This window comes from Bombina bombina, chromosome 1, assembly GCF_027579735.1.
Source record: "Bombina bombina isolate aBomBom1 chromosome 1, aBomBom1.pri, whole genome shotgun sequence".
In the NCBI taxonomy this organism is placed as follows: Eukaryota; Metazoa; Chordata; class Amphibia; order Anura; family Bombinatoridae; genus Bombina; species Bombina bombina.
This window is the reverse complement of record NC_069499.1, coordinates 1,215,503,436-1,215,526,274: the sequence shown is the minus strand read 5'-3', so window position 1 is coordinate 1,215,526,274 and position 22,839 is coordinate 1,215,503,436. Positions and strand designations below refer to the sequence as shown.

Genomic DNA, 22,839 nt, shown 5'->3' with positions numbered 1-22,839 from the left:
CTGGCAGTGATATAACTCGGAGGGGAAGCACCTCATTGAAAGCTGTTGAGAGCGGCTGGAGTAAGTACGCAACTCAGATAGATCACACAGTCAGATAACGGCTCGCAAGTTTTTATACACCACCCGGCAGCTTACACAGAAAAGGTAGGCCGTGACATGGTCACGCAACCAAGCAAAACCCCTCCTCACAAAAAACACAGATGTAATCATCCACAAAGTCAAGCATATTATCTGGATAGCCAAGGCTATACTTATTCTACACCTATATCTCCCTTTTATTAGTGAAAATGTACAGAAAAACATAAAGCATGAATGTATATATAAACAACTAAAAGGAGACCAGAGATACATTCTCTTCAGTAAAAGTTTATAACAGCACATCTGGTATGAAAGCCCCAGATCCAAGCACTGTCCTCACTCCATATATCCTCCAGCAATCTACTTGCATCTTCTGCCGAGATGATTCTTTGATATAACACTGAAGCTGGGAATAGATGTAGCAGGACAAGCAATATCTACCTACATGTAATTATATATTGCAAACTTGTCTGGTGGAATTTTTCATACACTATCAGAATCAAACAAAAACAAGTGACATACTGTACTGCTAAATAACTCACCTTGCTCAAATCTGTATGGTCACTGATACGCAAAGATAAACACCATGTCTTCTAGAAAAAACACAAAAGGAGACAAAACTAATAAATCTTCAGCCATGTCAACATTTTTTAAGACCGCAGTAAAGGGAAAAACATCTAATCTTTTACAATTTGATCAAGAAGACGACCAAGAATCAAATCCAGAAACATCCAATTCAGAGGATGATCAAAGTCAAGCAACAAGAGCAGACATGCGCTCCCTAGTCTCTAAACAAGACATATCTATACATTTTGGAAAGCTATGGGACAAGATCGACTCCATGCACACCTCCGTGACCAATAGCCTCTCTGAAATCAAGGCAGACATAGCTGACCTGGGAAGCAGAATAGAAGTTTTGGAAGATCATAAAGGCACAATTTCATAAGAAGTAACTACAATCTCTCAAACAATTACAGACCAACAACATCTCCTCTCTGAGGTCCAAGACAAACTCAAAGACCTAGAAAATAGAGGTAGGAGAAGCAACATCAGGCTTAAAGGAATACCAGAATCCATTTTAAACAAATACCTTTTCTCCTACCTCTACCACCTGTTCCTACAGATCACTGGAGAAGATACAAAGTCTAAATATAACATTGAAAGGGCACATAGAGCCCTAAAGGCTAAACCTAAGGAAGGTACCCCACCGAGGGATGTCAGTCAAAATTACCCTTTTCTAAGATAAAGAAAAAATCCTGCAGGCATCCAAAAACAACCCTACATATAAATACCAGGGTAACATAATACAATTCGTCCAGGACTTAAGTCTTAGAACTCTTCAAAAGCAGGAGCTCTCTACGACCTTTGAAAGCCATGCTGCGGGAACAACAAATCCAGTACAAATGGGGTTTTCCGTTTGCCCTCCACATCAAGAAAGACAATAAAACCATCACCATCAAAGACATGGGTAATATACCAGAAGTCTGTACCATCTTAGGCTTGGAAACCCCAGATCTACCTTCAGCTACATCTGAACGACAAACAACTAACCATGTGAAACAATCAGATACCTCCAACTCTTCCAGATGGACTAAAGTCAATCACAAGCGACATAAAACCTGAACACTTATGGCAACATAACCCTTAGAGAAGAACCTTTACAAAACTGTACCTGAGAAGGTATAGTCCCATGTAAAGAAAAGACCATCACTACTGATCTATACATGTAATGTATTCTTTATTGTCTTTGGACGGGGTTATTGTAATTGTGAACCATCTCATAACATATACGGTGACCCCAGATGATTACTGTTAATCCTATGTTAATTTCATCACATGTTTTCCCCTCCCACCACCAGACTCCACTATTAGCTCACTTGGCTTGTATTTTAATAGTTTAAGACAACCATAGCTGCCACTCATTTCTTCCCCCTACCAGAACGAACCCAACTACAACTGGTGGCCCATATTTTTAGGGAATTTCATTGTTTATTGTTATTTTTTCTTACACTTGTTATTGTGTCCTGTTTTATCTGTTTTTCATGTATTGATGCTGAAATTTACAGGTACTTTTACAACCTCATCTTATCTAAAAATCATATACACTAGCTAAGAGTGTTATTTAAGCTTTTGGGGAATGACAGGGGGATAGTCTTATTGAAAATGACAGACTCTCAGACATTATTTTATGACTCAGTCACGACATGTAATCTCACATAATGTGAGAGGGTTAAATACAGATATCAAATGCCGAATGGCTATGTCCTAATAACATGCACTTAAGGTTAATGTGGTTGTTCCTCCAGGAAACACATTTCCTCAGAGAACAAATTTGCAAATACTGGGCCAGACAATTTTTTGCAATGTCTACGCCCCCAATGAGAATCAACATAATTTTTTTTAAACCATATCACATCTCCTAACTTAATGGTCGCAATCTAAAATCATACTAGCGGGTGATTTTAATATCACAATACACCCATGACTAACAAGAACCACCGGCATAACCATTTAGTTAAACACATACAAGATTCAATAGCCCCATATTCTTTAATAGATACCTGGTATGCACTATATGATAACACTAATGACTCTACTATTCGCCAGCCCATAAAGCCTTTATTAGACTTGATAATATCTACACTAGTCAAATGCTACTATCCTCAACAATACACACCTGCGTATGGTCCGACCACTCCATAGTTTCTCTACACCTAACTGGCATACTAGATCATTCCAGATCCAGATCATGGACATATAATCCTAGCTCTCTGAAAGACCCAACTACCTATAATAAAACACTCCAGGAACTTAATGAATACTGGGATATAAACACTGACTCAACATCCAACCCAATCTGTACCTGGGCAGCTCATAAAACGGTTATTAGAGGATTTCTTATTCAGAGCAAAGCCCTTCATAATAAACAGAGAAAGATACAACTAGACAACTACATCAGGAAATAGAATACTTAGAACACCAACATAAATTAACACAACGGACATCAACGTTACAAACGCTCCAAAACAAAAGAAATTTGTTAGCCAAACTTTTAAATTCCCAAGCTGCTAGGCCGATACATAGATTAAGATCTAAATATTTTATATATACGCTAACAAGCCAGATAACACATAAAATTAGGGAAAGATGCAAAGCCTTAGCAATACCACAAATACAACAGTTAGATGGCACTTTAACTTCACACCCACAAAAGATAGTAGACACTTTTGCTGATTTATATGGGAGGCTTTATGATGGGAAAAGGGTTAATCACACCCCTGAGATCCAAACATCTTTAGATAACTTCTTAACAGAATCATTTACAATCTATATCGGAAGATAACAGACAACTTCTTAAAACCCCCATCTTACAATCCAAAGTCATTCTAGCTATAAAAGACCTGAAACCTTGTAAGGCAGCCGGACCTGACGGTTTCCCAGGGGAATACTTTAAACTATTTAGATCTACCGTAATCCCTCACTTGACAAAAAAATTTAATCATGTTATGGGGGGTCACTCGATACCAACTGAATTACTCCAAGCCAAAATAGTGGTTATTCCTAAGCCAGATAAAAAACAAAACATAATTTATGTAAGAACTTACCTGATAAATTAATTTCTTTCATATTGGCAAGAGTCCATGAGCTAGTGACGTATGGGATATACAATCCTACCAGGAGGGGCAAAGTTTCCCAAACCTCAAAATGCCTATAAATACACCCCTCACCACACCCACAATTCAGTTAAATGAATAGCCAAGTAGTGGGGTGATAAAGAAAGGAGTAAAAAGCATCAACAAAAGAATTTGGAAATAATTGTGCTTTATACAAAAAAATCATAACCACCTTAAAAAGGGTGAGCCTCATGGACTCTTGCCAATATGAAAGAAATTAATTTATCAGGTAAGTTCTTACATAAATTATGTTTTCTTTCATGTAATTGGCAATGTCCATGAGCTAGTGACGTATGGGATAGCAATACCCAAAAAGTGGAACTCCACGCAAGAGTCACTAGAGAGGGAGGGACAAAATTAAAACAGACATTTCGCTGAAAAAAATTAATCCACAACCCAAATATAAGTTTATTCTCATAAATAAAAGGAAAAACTTAAATCATAAGCAGAAGAATCAAACTGAAACAGCTGCCTGAAAAACTTTTCTACCAAAAACTGCTTCTGAAGAAGCAAATACATAAAAATGGTAGAATTTAGTAAATGTATGCTAAGAAGACCAAGTTGCTGCTTTGCAAATCTGATCAACTGAAGCTTCATTCTTAAAAGCCCAAGAAGTGGAAACTGATCTAGTAGAATGAGCTGTAATTCTCTGAGGCGGGGCTTTACCCGAATCCAAATAAGCTTGATAAATCAAAAGCTTTAACCATGGTGCCAAAGAAACAGCAGAAGCCTTCTGACCTTTCCTGGAACCAGAAAAGATAACAAATAGACTAGAAGTCTTCCTGAAATCTTTAGTAGCTTTAACATAATATTTCAGAGCTCTCACCACATCCAATGAATGTAAAGATCTCTCCAAAGAATTCTTAGGATTAGGACACAAAGAAGGGACAACAATTTCTCTATTAATGTTGTTAGAATTCACAACCTTAGGTAAGAATTTAAATGAAGTCCCCAAAAACTGCCTTATCCTGATGAAAAATCAGAAAAGGAGATTCACAAGAGAGAGCAGATAATGGAGGAGCCTGTAAAGCCTTCAAAACCAAATTAAGACTCCAAGGAGGAGAGATTGATTTAATGACAGGCTTGATACGAACCAAAGCCTGTACAAAACAGTGAATATCAGGAAGTTTAGCAATTTTTCTGTGGAATAAAACAGAAAGAGCATAGATTTGTCCTTTCAAGGAACTTGCAGACAAACCTTTATCCAAACCATCCTGAAGAAACTGTAAAATTCTAGGAATTTTAAAAGAATGCCAAGAGAATTTATGAGGGGAACACCATGAAATGTAAGTCTTCCAAACTCGATAATAAATCTTTCTAGAAACAGATTTACGAGCCTGTAACATATTAGTAATCACTGAATCAAAGAAACCTCTATGACTAAGCACTAGGCGTTCAATTTCCATACCTTCAAATTTAATCATTTGAGATCCTGATGGAAAAACAGACCTTGAGAAAGAAGGTCCGGTCTTAATGGAAGTGGGCAAGGTTGGCAACTGGACATCCGAACAAGATCTGCATACAAAAACGTGTGAGGCCATGCTGGAGCCACCAGCAACACAAACAATTGTTCCATGATGATTTTGGAGATCACTCTTGGAATAAGAACTAGAGGCGGGAAAATATAAGCAGGTTGATAACACCAAGGAAGTGTCAACGCATCCACTGCTTCCGCCTGAGGATCCCTGGACCTGACAGGTACCTGGGAAGTTTCTTGTTTAGATGAGATGCCATCAGATCTATTTCTGGAAGACCCCACATCTTAACAATTTGAGAAAACACATCTGGGTGGAGAGACCACTCTCCCGGATGTAAAGTCTGACGACTGAGATAATCAGCTTCCCAATTGTCTATACCTGGGATATGAACTGCAGAAATTAGACAGGAGCTGGATTCCACCCAAACAAGTATCCGAGATACTTCTTTCATAGCTTGAGGACTGTGAGTCCCACCCTGATGATTGATATATGCCACAGTTGTGATATTGTATGTCTGAAAACAAATGAACGGTTCTCTCTTCAATAGTGGCCAAAACTGAAGACCCCTGAGAATAGCATGGAGTTTCAAAATATTTATTGGTAATCTCGGCTCTTGAGATTTCCAAACCCCTTGTGCTGTCAGAGATCCCCAAACAGCTCCCCAACCTGAAAGAATCGCATCTGTGATCACAGTCCAGGTTGGACGAACGAAAGAGGCCCCTAGAATTATACGATGGTGATCTAACCACCAAGTCAGAGATAGTCGAACATTGGGATTTAAGGATATTAATTGTGATATCCTTGTATAATCCCTGCACCATTGGTTCAGCATACAAAGCTGGAGAAGTCTCATATGAAAACGAGCAAAGTGGATCGCGTCCGATACTGCAGTCATGAGACCTAAAACTCCCATGCACATAGCTACTGAAGGGAATTACTGAGACTAAAGGTTCTGACAGGCTGCAACCAATTTCAAACGTCTCTTGTCCGTTAGAGACAAAGTCATGGACACTGAATCTATCTGGACACCTAAAAAGGTTACCCTTGTCTGAGGAATCAAATAACTTTTTGGTAAATTGATCCTCCAACCATGTTTTTGAAGAAACAACACTAGTTGATTTGTGTGAGATTCTGCAGAACGTAAAGACTGAGCAAGTACCAAGATATTGTCCAAATAAGGAAACACCGCAATACCTCGCTCTCTAATTACAGAGAGTAGGGCACCGAGAACCTTTGAAAAGATTATTGGAGCTGTCGCTAGGCCAAGAGGAAGAGCAAAAAATTGGTAATGTTTGTCTAGAAAAGAGAATCTCAGGAACTGATAGTGATCTGGATGAATAGGAATATGAAGATATGCATCCTGTAAGTCTATAGTGGACATATAATGCCCTTGCTGAACAAAAGGCAGAATAGTCCTTATAGTCACTATTTTGAAAGTTGGTACTCTTACATATCGATTCAAAATTTTTAGATCCAAAACTGGTCTGAATGAATATTCTTTCTTTGGGACAATGAATTGATTTGAATAAAACCCCAGACCCTGTTCCTGAAACGGAACTGGCATGATTACCCCTGATAACTCCAGGTCTAAAACACACTTCAGGAAAGCCTGAGCCTTTACTGGGTTTGCAGGGATGCGTGAGAGAAAACAAATCTTCTCACAGGCGGTCTTACTCTGAATCCTATTCTGTACCCCTGACAGACAATACTCTGAATCCATTGATTTTGGACCGAATTGATCCAAACATCTTTGAAAAATCTTAATCTGCCCCCTACCAGCTGAGCTAGAATGAAGGGCGCACCTTCATGCGGACTTGGGGGCTGGCGTTGATCTCTTAAATTGCTTGGATTTATTCCAATTCGAGGAAGGCTTCCAATTGGAAACAGATTCCTTGGGTGAGGGATTAGGTTTCTGTTCCTTATTTTGTCGAAAGGAATGAAAACGGTTAGAAGCTTTAGATTTACCCTTAGGCCTTTTATCCTGAGGCAAAAAAACTCCCTCCCCCCCCAGTAACAGTTGAAATTATTGAATCCAACTGAGAACCAAATAACTTATTACCTTGGAAAGAAAGAGATAGCAATCTGGACTTAGAAGTCATGTCAGCATTCCAAGATTTAAGCCACAAAGCTCTTCTAGCTAAAATAGCTAAAGACATAGATTTAACATCACTAGGTGACCCTTCCAATGCACGAGGTACTGCAGTTGCCTGCCCCTGTATCAGGAGTCCAGGATCTTAGCAACCTCATACTCAGGTTCACCATAAATTAAGAGCGGAGGAGGAGGAGGAAGTCTGAGTCGAGTATATCTGTTCTTGATGTAGGGCTTGAGTAGTGAGATGTGGAAGACTGGGTGTGTGCGCAGGTTTCTGGGCAAGGCCACTTTGTAGGCAACAGAAGACCGTCTTTTAAGGACTCTATAAGGGCCGATATACCTAGGCCCTAATTTATAACAGGGTTGACGTAGACTAACATGTCGAGTAGAGACCCAGACATGTTCACCTACCGAAAAGGCACAAACAGTAGCTCAATGATGATTAGCAAACCTCTTGTATCTGGAGACAGCTAAACGTAACTGAGAGCAAATTAGTTGCCAATGAGTAGTGAGGTCAGTAACGTGTTGATCTGCAGCAGGAACCCCTGTAGACTGAGCGGAAAGTGGAAAGACACAAGGTTGATTGGTATGAAAAGAACTGACATAAACTCTGAGATAGGCTTCGAGATCTTGATTCCCTCTCTCTGTTAGCCCATTAGTTTGGGGATGGTAGCAAGAAGACAAGGAAACAGTGGTTCCAATCAATTTGCAAAAAGCTTTCCAAAAGGTATAGATGAATTGCGGTCCTCTGTCGGAAACAATATTCAAGGAAATGCCATGTAGTCGTACCACATGTAACAGCTTGTTTAAAGGGCCATAATACCCAAATGTTTAAACACTTGAAAGTGATGCAGTATAGCTGTATAGCTGAAAATATCACCTGAACATCGCTATGTAAAAAAGAAAGATACTTTACCTCAAAAGTTTCTCAGTAGCCACATCCCATTGTAAAGGACTTCTAAGCAACAAATCAGTATGTCTGTCCCGGGACAGCGGAAGGAGCAAGCATTCGTGCACACTCGTCTTATTTCCCTATTCAGCTTAAGGAAGTTTACAATGAAATCTCATGAGAGTTAAGTTAAATCTCATGAGATCACAGTAAAAGAGTTCATGACCTCAGCACTGTTGATGCTGATTGGCTGCTGTTCATTTCTTAATTTTTTTAAAAACATTTTTTACCTGCAGCTGAGCAGCAGCTGAGCATAACGTTTTACACAGAACTTACTCTGCTGAGCTGAGGAACATGTGAGGTAAAATATCTTCCTTTTTTACATAGAGATGCTTAGGTGATATTTTCCTGTCAGCTTTTTACAGTTATACTGCATCAGTTTCAAGTGATTTAGCATATGAGTATTATGTCCCTTTAAGGGTATAAAATGAGCAAGTCTGAAAAATCGATCTACCACAACCCAGATAACCGTATGATGGTCAGAAGGAGGGAGGTCTTCAACAAAATCCATGGTTATGTGTGTCCAAGGTTGTTTGGGAATGGACAACGGTTGGAGTAAGCCATGAGGCAAGGATCAGGGAGTCGTATTGGCAGCACAAGTCATGCAGGCCTTTACATAATCCCGAGTGTCAGACTTCATGGTAGGCCACCATACATGTTGGAATAGAAGCTTATAGGTTCTTGTCAAACCAGGATGTCCTAATAGTTTGCTGTCATAGCCCAGGATAGCTCAGGGGTGCAAAGGTTTGGAGGTACAAAGAAGATCCCAGGAGGGGCTTCAGGGGGCTTTCTAAACTGGGCTCATTGCAGTCTTTGAAGTAGATAGGTGTTCAGTTGAGTAACTACACAGAAGGGGGTATGATGTGTTCAATAGGAGCTTCAGATGAGTCACTAGAGTGAGGAAACTGACGGTAAAATGCATCAGCCTTTTTATTCTTGTTCCCAGGAAGATAAGAGACTACAAAGTTAAAACGGGAAAAGAACAAGGCCCACCTGGCCTGTCGAGTATTGAGTTGATGAGCAGTCTCTAGGTACGTTAGATTCTTGTGGTCAGAGAGAATCTGAATGGGGTTGGCGGGACTCTCTATCCAATGGCGCTATTCAGTCAAGGACATCTTAATGGCTAAGAGTTCACGATTACCCACATCGTAATTCCTCTCTGCAGGAGTAAAGCATGCTACAGGGTGCATCTTAGAGGTTAAAGGATCCCTTTGTGTTAAGAATGCTCCAGCTCCTATCTCTGAGGCATCAACCTCTAAAGTGAACCGCAGGTCAGGATCAGGATGGCGGAGCACAGGAGCAGAACAATAGACCTTTTTCGGATGAGAGAACGCATCCACAGCTACAGGAGGCCAACTCTTACAGTCTCTGTTTCGTTTAGTCAGCTCAGTGAGTGGTGCGACTATCTGGGAGAAATTCTTTATAAACTTGCGGTAATAATTGGAGAACCCCAAGAATCTCCGTAGTTCCTTTAATGAGGTGGGTTAAGGCCATTCCAGAACTGTGGTTAGCTTAGTAGGATCCATGGCAAAACCTTCCTTCGAGATGACATAGCCAAGGAACTGGATCTGGACTTGATCAAACTCACATTTCTCCAATTTGGCTACCAGAGAATTGTTCCTGAGGCAAAGAAGTACCTGTTTACATGCTCATGATGCTTCTCAAGGGTGGAGGGGAATATAAGGATGTGATACAGATAGACAATGACAGTGCGATTAAGGTGGTCACGGAAGACATTGACAAATGCTTGGAAGACAGCAGGGGCATATCACAGCCCAAAATCTCGTGTTGAAGGCAGTCTTCCATTCATGTCCTGGGAAGATACAAATTAGATTGTACGCCCCACATAGGTCCAACTTAGTGAAGTAGCAAGCATTTTGGAGTGAATCGTAAAGTTCAGTGATCAAAGGAATAGGATAGAGATTCTTGATAGTGATGTTGTTTAGGGCTCTGTAGTCGATACAGGTTCTGAGTCCACCATCCTTTTTACTGACAAAAAAAGAAGCCAGTCCCAGCAGGAAAAGAGGAAGGGTGAATAAAACCTTTAGCTAGGTTCTCTTGGATATATTCCTCCATGACCTTGGTTTCAGCTATGGAGAGAGGATAAGTCCTCCCTTTAGGAAGTGGGGCTCCAGGAAAGAGGTCAATCTTGCAGTTGTAAGGACGGTGGGGTGGCAGCACATCAGCTGCTTTCTTTTCAAACACATCTGTAATCTCTGCATATACTGAGGGAAGACTTTAAGGGGTCTGTAGTCTGGCTATGGGGATGTGGTGCAGTGGAGTAACTTTAGCCAGGCAGGAGTGGAAGCAGGATGTACCCCAGGAGGCCAACTGTCCCTCAGTCTAGTCGAACTGTGGATTGTGTATACGAAGCCAAGGAAGACCAAGGATAATTGGTTGTGCTGGAGAATAAATGACATCAAACTGCAACTGTTCAGTATGAAGGACTCCCACAGTCATGGTTAGGGGTGCAGATTTGAAATGGATTAAACCTGATCCAAGGGGAGTGCCATCCAGAGTAGTTATTTTAAGACATTGTTTTTTCTGCAGAAGAGGCCTGAATCATGAAACGGTGATCTATACACTTTTCCGCTGCGTCTAAATCAATAAAGGCTTGTGCGTGGACAGAATTCTGAAGAAAGGTAAGAGTAACAGGTACCAGGATCCAAGAAGAGCGAGGGGATTTAGTAGTGGCCAAGCTTAGAGGTACCCCAGTTTTATCCTCTAAGCATTGGCTTTTCCCGGCAGAATATCACAATTCTTAAGTTGGTGTGAATTAGAACCACAATAGAAACACAGTCTCAATCTCCTTCTTCTCTGTCTTTCAGATTCTGTGATCTTGAGGGAGGAGAGATCAATGGGTTCCTCTACAGAGGTAACTGGAGGTGCTAAAGGCGTAGAGGATAGTCTAAAGGACGGACGGTAGGCAGACGAGTGGGAGGAATTGTACGAGTTCTGTCTCTCTCAGCTTGTCTCTCCTGGAAGCGAGAATCCAGACTGATACAAAATGTTATGAATTCATCCAGGGAAGAAGGAACATCATGATAAGTAAGCTCGTCCTTAATACGCTCATGCAAGCCTCTCCTAAAGGCCACTTTAAGAGCACTGCTATCCCAACTGTTCTCAAGTGCCAAGGTGCGAAACTCAATGGCGTATTGTGCCACAGTTCTATTGCTCTGGCGGAGATCCAAGAGAAAGTAGTCTGCAGGAGAAGCATGGCCGGAGGTCCCAAACACAGAAGATAATGCAGAAATTAAGGCATCAGCATCGTTCAGGAGTTGAGCGCTCTGTTCCAAAAGGGGAGAGACCCAGGCTAGGGCCTTGCCTTTCAATAAAGATATGATAAAAGTGACCTTTAACTGATAAGGCTGGAAGGTGTGAGGATCATTGCGAAAGTGCAGCCTGCTCTGGTTGAGAAAACCCCTACAATCAGTAGTACCATCATACCTGTCAGGCAATGGTATCCAGGGTAAACTTCCAGAAGCAGAGGAAGAAGTTGCAGCACTAGCAGCTGGGACTAGTTGTGTAACAACAGGAGTAGCATTCTTCTCTGCAACCAGTGAGGAGAGCATAGCGGATATAGGGGCATATTTATCAAGCTGCTCCATAACTTTTCCGCCTGCTCTGAGGCGGCTGACAGAAATCAACCCGAACGAATACGATTGGGTTGATTGACCCCCCTTCTAGCGGCTGATTGGCCACAAATCTGCAGGGGACGGCATTGCACCAGCAGTTCACCAGAACTGCTGGTGCAATTATAAAAGCCGACAGCATACGCATTTATCGATGTTTAGCGATGTGCAGCCGACATGATACGCTACTTCATATCATGTCCGCTCGCACATTGATACATATGCCCCATAGCCTCTAGTTTAGAATCCACATTCTGCAAGTGTATGGTATGGGTTTCCAGCATCTGTCCCTGAAGAGTGACTGCTCTTGCTACCTCATTTGGGTCCATGGCCCAAGTTTAATGTAATGCTCGTGGGATATTTCTCTATCAGACCAAACATGGCCAGTAGTCTTCTTATCCCAGCGTCAAGCGGAAGTATAAGAAATATCCCGGAACAGAGTGAGTTTATGAAATGAGGTAAGCAGTACGGTAGACAGGGTAGTCCTTCACAGCAATAAGATGAAGGCAGAGAATGGTCAAGACAGGCAGAATCCGGCAACAGGAAGGCAATCCAACAGAATAACAGTTCCAATAGAATGGTCAGGAACAGGCAGGTGTCAACAACAAAGGAAATCCAGCAGTATAACAGTTCAGAGGTAAACCAATAGAATGGTCAGGAACAGGCATGTGCCAGCAACAAAGAAAATCCAGCAGTATAACAGTTCAGGGGTAAACCAATAGAATGGTCAGACAGGCAGAGTTGAGCAATGATAAGGCAATCCAGCAATACAAGGATTAAGCAAGCAGAGTGGTCAGACAGGCAGAGTTCAGTAACGATATGGCTATCCAGCAATATAAGTATCACAGCATCCAGGAGCACACACAGTAACACCTATACTTGGACAGTGAGATGAAGTGAAGGAGGGACTTACATGTCGCCAAAGAGACCTCCCAGGTGTATGGGAAAGCGGCATCAGGAGAGAGAGACAGCGTGTGGAGATGATGTCATCGCCGCACACTTACAATCACCGCCGGGTCTATGGCAACGGCCATAGCAACGAGTCACCATCACCGCTTCTATGGCAGCAGCCATTGTGAGTAGCGGTGTGACATAAACACAACAGAAGAATGTATTTTACACTACACTAAATGAGGATCTGCTTATGAGTTCCAGTAATATAAACCCTGAACAAATAACAGTATGTTCCTCTTCTTTCCTCCTTCATCACACCATATCCTACAGCTCACAATGCTAACACTGCATCAAACTTTTTACACATAGAGAACAACACAATCTTAGTACTCCCGCCAACTTGAGTGTTATAGAGTGTGCCACAGACTCATACAATAGACATAAAAAATGGAAGACTGCTGAATATTACTGCTTGTTTCATCGTTTATTTTTTATATAATTACATTAAACTTCATCAAATGATTTCATAAGCGGATTTGTGCTAGTAAATTATATGTCTATTTTTTTCTATGGCATCAGAGGTTGTGGAGAGTTCATTAAAAATCCAGAGAAAATTGCATTTAAATCTGTAAAATGTGTTGGGGAAAATGTGCAGTTAAGAACAAAAACAGAAAGGAGACAGAGGTAGGTTGACATCTTTTCTGGGGGAAAAAAGAGGCCTTGCTCATTAGCCTATGCAGCATAATTCAGGAACTAAAGCTACGAGAACTGATTTTAAATAACCATTGGTTTATAATTAGATTCTAACACTCTTAGAATAAGTTTTCAACTTTGACCTGAGCCTTAAAAATACTGGCCATGTCAGTAAAATAACAGCTGGGTGGCAACCCTAGACAGAGAGGGGCAAGGGAGAAAATGAGAGAAGGAAGATGTGGTACTAAGGATTTTAAATCCTTCCCACATTTATTACATTGGTGCTGGGCATATGTGCTAATAAAAAAGTTATAAACCGAGGAATAAAACAAACAATATGATATATCCTTTTTCATTTGAATAATTTTTTATTGAGGTTGTGCGCATGTGAAGACTTACAACAAATGTCATGACATAAATGACAAACTTTTTATAGAATACAGGTTAACGGTATAAACTTGGAACAAAACAACTGGTATATTATATACTTCTGAAACCTCTGTTTTATACATTTTGGAAGCTTCCATATATAACTAATTAGTTGGCCACTTATGGGCCCATTGATTTAGGTGAAACTGGTGGGGTGTGTTAGTCAAATCAAAGACCCTATTGGATCCAATGTCTCATAGTAATTTCAGTGGGTAAGCACCGCTTGCGTTAATATAACTTTACACCGTAGCTAAAAAGTAGTTAGTGAAAGTTAGTTCTCTATCTTCCTATATAAAAACCAATATATTATTGTGGGCTATATATAAGAGGAAGATACAGGAGCGCTGAACTATGAACAGGAAGTTACTATGTTTTCCGTATATGATATATCTAAGCATGCATGAGCGCCCATAAGGAATAGATTTATTTCTTTTTAAGAGATGTCCTGTGGGTTCAACTGTAGTGTGACTCATCCTAGCCTAGGATCAAGTGTCTCTAGTTTATGTAACTCGTCCACATATCACTGTGGGTGAAGTTTTTTTTTTTTGAGGAACTTAACATATAAATGACCTACATTTTAAAGTTATCTACTTTTTATTAGATAGTGTTTTTATTAGTGTAACTGTACTTTTAAATATATTTTTGTTGTGTTTTGTGTAACTTTTTTGACTTGCATAACTGTTAACCAGAGCTCTGAAGTCGCACTATAACAACACGCGTTAAATTAAATTGCTCTCAAACAAACGTGTATACTTTCAACTTGTAATACTTGCGCGCAAAGAGCCACAATAAAACCTTTCGCTCAAGTGCAACTGTTTGGCTTCTATGTGCTTTTTAACCATGATATTCAGTTTGGTACATTTATAACTAATGTGATTTGGAATTCAGACAAGACGAGGCCCATGGAAGGGCAAACCGTTCATCTGAGGTAGCCATGTCTGTTGTTCAGATGGGGATTGCCTGGTATTTTGGGGCTGGCTTAATCTTTCTAGTTGGGACCAGACTTATACATTTCAGGAAATGTATTATTTGTGAAAGGCACAATTTGGGCTAAAAGACTATATACCTGGGGAAGTGACTAGCCACAGAACAAGGAATTTTGTCTTAGTTCTTTCCCTGGTGGAACACTTCTCTTTTGCTATATTAATGGTTCCATGTGTTTAATTTCTACTTTCATATGAAACATTGTCGCTTTAAATAAAACCGAAGACCATTTTATCTTTTGTAACATACTCCATGAAGTTCTCAAATCTATAGGAGTATGTGTGAAATACCATATAAAGAGTGAGAGTTGCCAATAAATCACAAAACAATGACCCAGTAGTATAAAATTCTGGTTCATTTCCAGCATTTGTATCTGGTGATTTTAGGCATATAACTTAATTATAATGTACAAAGAGACAGAAATCCCAAGGAATGTGAGACTACATACTATTATCACTGAAATACATAGAATTATTCATAGTTTGCTCTTAAAAAAGTTTTGAATATTAAAGAAAATGTAATCTTTTACAATGCAGATTAAATTTGATTTTCGGTGGAAACCATTTTAGTCATGCAAAATAAAACATTATTGCTTTAGAAGTGTGCTAATACAAAGAGCAGCTATTTATCTACAAATGTGCAGAACGTTCCTGTGGACATATGAGTAACTTGTGAACACGGTAGCTGTTGGCTGCAAAGAGGAGTGGGGGAGCCTGGCACTTGTCACTTCCTTTGTATGCTGGCTCTAAGATGCAGAAGAAATCTGCCTGTGTTTACTGGCATGTTGCCTTTGATAACATTCTAAGAACAAGTCATGCTCCCTTCCCTCTTACATTCACACACACTAAGGGCTAGATTTATTAAAGCTGAGGCGTATACGCGCCCCTGTACGCCTCAGCTCGCCTGTGGCGGGGCGAAATTACCCGCAGGTATTTGCCATTGCACACGAGTGCAATTGTGCGCTCGTGTGCAATCCCGCCTCCTGCCCGCGCACAGCCAATCACGCGCGAGCAGGAGCTGTCAATCTCCTTGGTCTGACTAGACCGAGGAGATTGAATTTCGCCACATTAGAGGTGGCAAAAGGTTAGGGAAGCGGCAGTCTGGTGACCGCTGCTTGATAAATGACGGCGAGCAAGTTCTTGTGAGAACTTACAGCCGTAGGGCTTTAATAAATGTAGCCCTAAATGTGTTCTTGCACTGAAACCAATCTTTAATACACTCTAATATTGTGAAACCTACCGTACACAACAGGAATATGGTATTTAAAGCACTTAGGGCCCTATTCTCTAATGCTTTCCTCTCAGGTGAGATTATATAAACAGATCTGCAAGAGTTAGAAAAGCCTTCACTGTATCTGTGAAGGCAAAATTTACACTGAGGTCCTTGTATCTCTCTAAGGGGAATTTTGTACAATTGTAACTTTTAATATTGAATTGTATTTTAAATATGATTTTTACTGTGTATATTAATTACATTTATCTTGAGTACTTTAAATATGAATTTGACTATGTAATTTAAAGTGAATGTAAATTTAGATGATAAAGAGCCCGGTTTTTAAAAATCCAATTAAAAACAGAGGCACTTTATTTCATCAAAATTTATATTTCACTCGTGTTGTGAAAATACTTACCTTTTAATCTTGACAGCCGCTCCAGCGATTCCCCCGGTCGTCGCAAGCCTCTTCATACGTCAGAAATGACGGATGTCATCCTCCAATCAATCACGGCTTCCCCCCCGGGGGAATCAGTGTCTGATTCAACGCCATGATTGGAGGAACCCGGATTCCTCATTTTAGACCCGGGAAGAGGCTTTGCGACGGGAGGGGGAAGCGATGCAGCGGCTGTCAAGATTAAAAGGTAAGTATTTTCACAACACAAGTGAAATGTAAATTTTGATAAATTAAAGTGCCCCTGTTTTTAATCGGATTTTTAAAAACCGGGCACTTTATCATCTAAATTAACATTCACTTTAAAATTATAATTTTGAAGTATATTTTTAATATTAATGTTAACGTTTACTATTAATATGATTTTTAATGCATACTTTAATTACAGTTTTTACATAATGCTTTGTATGCTGTGTAGTTTAATTGTGCACTATACTAAGATGTATATGTATTTTCTTTACATACAGATACACAGAGTTATCAAGGTAAAATTTACCTTTATAGATTCCAGGGAAAAATCCCCTAGTCCTGATGGATTTTTTATATCATTTTGCCTGAGCAGAGGGCTTTAGAGAATTGGGTCCCTAGAGTGAAGTCTTCTGAGAACAGAATAATGACCATTTAATGAGCTTTAGAACAATGTATAGTATGGTAATCTTTATTTGATTAAAAAATGTTTTACCCTGTAGAAAATACTTTTATTAAATTGAAATCTAAAATAGAAAGAGCAAATAGTTTTAAACAAATTTCCAATTTACTTATTTTATTAAACTAGCTTAACTCTTTTAGTATCCTTTGTTGAAGGAGCAATAATGCACTACTGGGAACCAGCTGAACACATCTGGTTAGCCAATGGCATATATGTGTGCAGCCACAAATTAGAAGCTAGCTTCCAGTAGTCCAGTATTTCTGTCCCTGAGCCTACCTAGGTATGCTTTTCAACAAGAGATACCAAGATAACAAATCAAATTAGATAATATAAATAAAATTTGAAAGGTGCTTAAAAATATTTATGTAATAAATTATTGGTTTCCTCCTTAAAGGGACATAAAACCTCCCACAAACATTTTATGATTTAAATAGAGCATACAATTTTAAACAAATTATCTAATTGGTTTGTTATATTGGTATCCTTTGTTGAAAAGCATACCTAGACAGACTAAGGATCAGAAATGAACTACTGGGTGCTAGTTGCTGATTGGTGGCTGCACACATATGCCTCTTGGTATTGTCTCACTATTGGTATTGGTACAGCTAGATCCCAGTTATGCATTGCTGCTTCTTTAACAAAGGATACCAAGTAAATTAAGCACATTTGATAATAGAAGTAAAATAGAAGGTTTTTTTAAATTGTGTGCCGTATTTCAATCATTAAAGACAAATTTGGGGTTTGATTTCCCTTTAATGACAAAACATGACTCATAGCTTTAAATGAATCATACCTTTTTATGTATAGAAAAACAAGCTTTTGTTACAAAGAGAGAAAAGAACAAAAGTATAGCGTTTATATTGCATAATACAGCCTGCTTGATCTAAAGCTCTCCGCTCTGGTGAGGATATCTAAGAAGTCTCATGAGTAGAAAGGCAAATTTTAGCTCGAGAGCTGTTTATCTTGCTATGCAGAATGTTAGCTGATTAGGAGAGGCATCTGCATCACAATATTTATTTTAAAAAGTTTTTTTATCATCAGGCCCTGAGAACTGCGTGTGGCATTATGGGAATTCTAGTTCCAATGCATGTGTTTCAAAGAATGATGTCACAAGGATAAATAACCTGCTCCATGGCAATCTGCGATTGCAGGTGTATTATATTATATTCAGCAATGATTTAACCCATTGTGTCTGCAAATGTATGTGTGATTCTAGCAATCAATGGGGATAGATCTCTACTGCAGGTTATGCTGCAATGTTTTCAACTTTTGATTGTCCCTTCCTGTCTAAGGTAATTAAGGGGTTAAGTCACTGCTGCATGTGTGTTTGAAATGAAATCACTGAATTGGTAATGGTGTGAAAACTGAACCATTTTTGGCTCCTAAACATTTGGCCTGCTTCCAACATTTTGAAGGAAATTGTCAAGTCTTAGGGGACGATTTATTATCCTACAGAAGGACATGATCCGCTGTAGCAGATCATGTCCGCCGCACATCGATAAATGCCGATAGCACAGCATTGTTCTGGTGAACTGCTTGTGCAATGCCGCCCCCTGTAGATTCACGGCCAATCGGCCGCTAGTAGGGGGTGTCAATCAACCTGATTGTATACGATCGGGCAGATTGCTGTCCGCCGCCTCAGAGGTGGCGCACAAGTTAAGGAGCTGCGGTCTTAAGATCACTGCTTCTTAACTCCTGTTTCCGGCGGTGCAGAAACAAATGCATAAAGATGAATTCGGCCATTAATAAATCGGCCCCCATGTGTAATGCTTCCTGTACATGAATCAAAAACAGAATTATTAAAGGTAAAGATAGGACTGATGAAAAATATCTTTCCCTAGAAAACTCAGCTTTTTAGCTCTAACAAATGCTTCAAAATGTGACTTTATCAAGCTATCAAATTAATACAAGATGACTATTACATTTCCCTTAAAGGGACGTTTAAAGTATTTTTTTTTCTTGCATCAGATATCAATAACTGCATGTGAAATACTTGCAATCCAGGGACACACCCCATAAAATGCCTTGGTTATTTTTTATCATAGCTCCTTCATTATGGCCAATTAGGGATGGATATAAATGTTCTTATACATATCGCACAATAATTGGACAGAATGTAGTAGGGTCAGTGTTCAGAATTCCATGGAATGCTCTGCAGATTCATTTTGGGTGAGTTGAAGACTACAGTTACCAGATTTTAAAATGAATAGAAAGCCGGCAAAATAAAAATGTTGTTTCACTTTAAAAAACAACAACCCCTTCACTACTGGGAAATTGAGAGAAAAACATGCCCACCTAACACCTCTCATCCCCTGATCCCTACCAAACACCTCAAACAACTATAAAAACACCATAAACAGTTATTCATGTGTAATTTTAAAAATGTCAACACTTTTTGGCATTTTATTTTTATTAACTTGAAGGGGCATTATGCTGACATTTTTGTCCCCATAACATATTTAATTATGCATAATTTAAAAACTTAGCAATGTACTTTATTTATTTTTCCTGCTGTTCTTTTAATTGAACTCCTCAGAGGCGCTGGAGCGTATTCTGCGCAAGACGCAGAATCCTGACACACCTACATGCTACACAGTGATTGGTTGATAGGTGCCAGAGCTTGATTATATCTTTCCGTAATTGGTCACCGCAAAAGAATTAAGGATAAACAACATTCAAGAGGATCTTTGGGGGGGGGGGGGGGTATCCTAACAGGTTTCCAATGTACTTATTTTATCTAATTTGCATCATGCTCTTGTTATCCTTTGTTGAAAATCATACCTACTAGGTAGTCTGAGGAGCAGCAATGCACTACTGGGAGCTATCTGCTGATTGGTGGCTATACATATATGTCTCTTGTTACTGGCATTCAAAATGTGTTCAGCTAGCTCCCAGTAGTGCACTGCTGCTCCTTCAACAAAGGATATCAAGAGAATGAACACATTTGATAATTTGATAACAGAATTAAAGTGGAACGTTGTTTAGTAAGCTCTATCTGAACCATAAAAGAAAAAAATATTAACTTTTTATTAGAACATTTTTTATTAGAATATTGTTGCTGTGAAGATGAGGATATTTCTACACAAATTTACAGTTGTGAGAACTACAAAACCAAGAATATGTGATAATATGTTCTAGATAATCTGAGAGAAACCTCTTGTAGAGCACAACATTACACAAAGTAAACATTACAGCCATGAATATACAGCCTCATGCTACATAATTAAAAACTAATGCTTATTTTGCGATGAATGACCTTTGGATTATTATGTACCTTAAATAGAATGCTAGCTATAAAAGCATTTTATTTGATAAAATCCTATTTAAAGGGACACTGAACCCAAATTATTTCTTTCGTGATTCAGATAGAGCATGCAATTTTAATTAACTTTCTAATTTACTCCTATTATCAATGTTTATTCGTTCTCTTGCTATCTTTATTTAAAAAAGAAGGCATCTAAGCTTTTACCTTGGTTCAGAACTCTGGACAACAGTTTTTGATTGGTGGATGAATTTATCCACCAATCGGCAAGGACAACCTAGGTTGTTCACCAAAAGTGGGCCGGCATCTAAACTTACATTCTTGCATTTCAAATAAAGATACCAAGAGAATAAAGAACATTTGATAATAGGAGTAAATTAGAAAGTTGCTTAAAATGTTATGCTCTATCCAAATCACGAAAGAAAAAAATTGGGTTCAGTGTCCCTTTAAATAAAAAATTAAAAAAAATCGGATTTAAATTCTTAAAACAAAATCGATTTTCTATCATTGATTTTTACCCATCCTGCTTTGCTTCATAGGAAAAAATAAGTTTGTTTGAATGATCTGAAGTGATAATTAGAATAACTTTGCAGAACAAAAGCCAGAGCAGAGATCTTGAAGACTGTGAGATAAAAAATCCAAATCATATAAAAATATGCTGTGTTATTACGGACACGGTTTCTACGTACTAGAGACGATATGTTCTGTTAAGAGAGAATTACTTTTATGAGATCCATAAAAGTACCTGTGGGTTCCATTAGAGCAGCATTTAAAGGTCACTGTTTTCTGAGCTTACAGTAGGAACAAACCACAGAAAAAAATTACCATGAAATTAGCACAACTGTGAGGCTAAATAGCCCTGCTGGTTTTACTTTGCTCTACTATTTTGTTCAGGAAAAAAGCAGCCCACGCAAAATATTATCAGACGGCTCTGTGGCCTTGTGTACCTGATTGAGGGCAGAAATAATATCTACAACTTCTAGGACAGGTTTTTCTTTAGGGTGTAATGGCAAATCTATTATTAAATTGTACCCTACTGCTGCCAACATTCTGCTACACCCCTGCTCTTTCTGTGGGCTAACTAGCAACCAACCATTATATCTCAACTCTCCTTCTTTATATGGAGTCTTTTACAGCCCTCTGTAAGCCATATCCCGCACAGTATATGGCATCACAACATGTCAATCCAAATGCTTTATGCAAAATCTTCACATGATTCCTATATGCCAATTCATGCACTAAATACTGCAATCATAGTCAAACCAAGTCAGCTTTTCAATTGTTCACCTACAAACGAAATTATCTTCATTAACATTACTTCTGCTTTTTGCCAACACAAAATAGTCTATATCTACCAATATCTCTATTACATTAATGTTTCTGTAAATCTTACTGTATGTGAACATTTCTGTTAACTATACCAGAAACACCTTTGCACAATCTATATTGGATTATCTGGCTGCTAATGCACAACATAGAGAAGCCAGAAATTGTGTGAGTACATACACACAGATTCCATCTATCTATATATCTATCTATCTATCAATCAAACACCACCTTGTTTATGGAATCACATTCAATGGGAGATAAATGTACAGTACAATGCCCCTTTAAGAAATTACAGCAGACAGGCACTTAATTAGCCTTTTACCTACATTTACTGGAAAGCAGTGATACCATTCCGCACAGTAAAGGTTTTTTTCTACAGATACAGGTGCAACAGTTTACTAGACCCCAATTCCCACTTTTTTTTTTAGCAGTTACAGTGTTATAATTATCTTGTGTCTTCCCACAACTAATAGGACAAACCCTCATATTGGGGGGGGTTCTCATTTTTACATAAACACTAAAATATGGGATATTTAATCAAATTAATACATTATTTATAGAAACATATATCATGCAGTACCTCAGTCCATTTTCCATTTACTTCCAAAAATAAAACACAAAATGGGTCAGACTTGGAGGCCACATCTCGATCTAAAAGGTTTTGACAGCAAACAGAAAGTTCCACTCTGCAGACACAGTACTGAGACCCCACCGGCCCCGCGGGGGAGCTGCTGTATGTGTACGCCATTGGCCGCAGCAATTGTCGGCAATCTGCAAGAAAAGTCAGGTGGTTAATAAAGCAGAAAATAAAATGTAAGCTAAAAATAAGATACTGTAAGTATTAGATGGTATTCTCAGACTAGTTATAATCATCAGGCATAGAATATGTGGTTCCTTTAGTGAATAATCTCTGCTTCACATTCCTAATATGGGATTTTACTTCTGACATGTTTGCCTCCTGTATACTTTTATTGTGAAAGTGTCTTGTGTGTCTTCCATTCTTTGTACTTCCTTGGTTAGAAATGTAAGC

General features: G+C 39.1%; 1 protein-coding gene across 1 annotated transcript in view; it reads right to left on the bottom strand.

Annotated features, from left to right (window-relative positions):
- Positions 1–22,839, bottom strand: part of CPNE2 (copine 2) — a gene marked incomplete in the record, with an annotated part of 400,103 nt that overhangs the window by 293,447 nt on the left and 83,817 nt on the right. Inside the window, 1 exon segment of the mRNA XM_053700230.1 lies at positions 22,390–22,580. Coding sequence (XP_053556205.1) covers positions 22,390–22,557 — 168 coding nt within the window.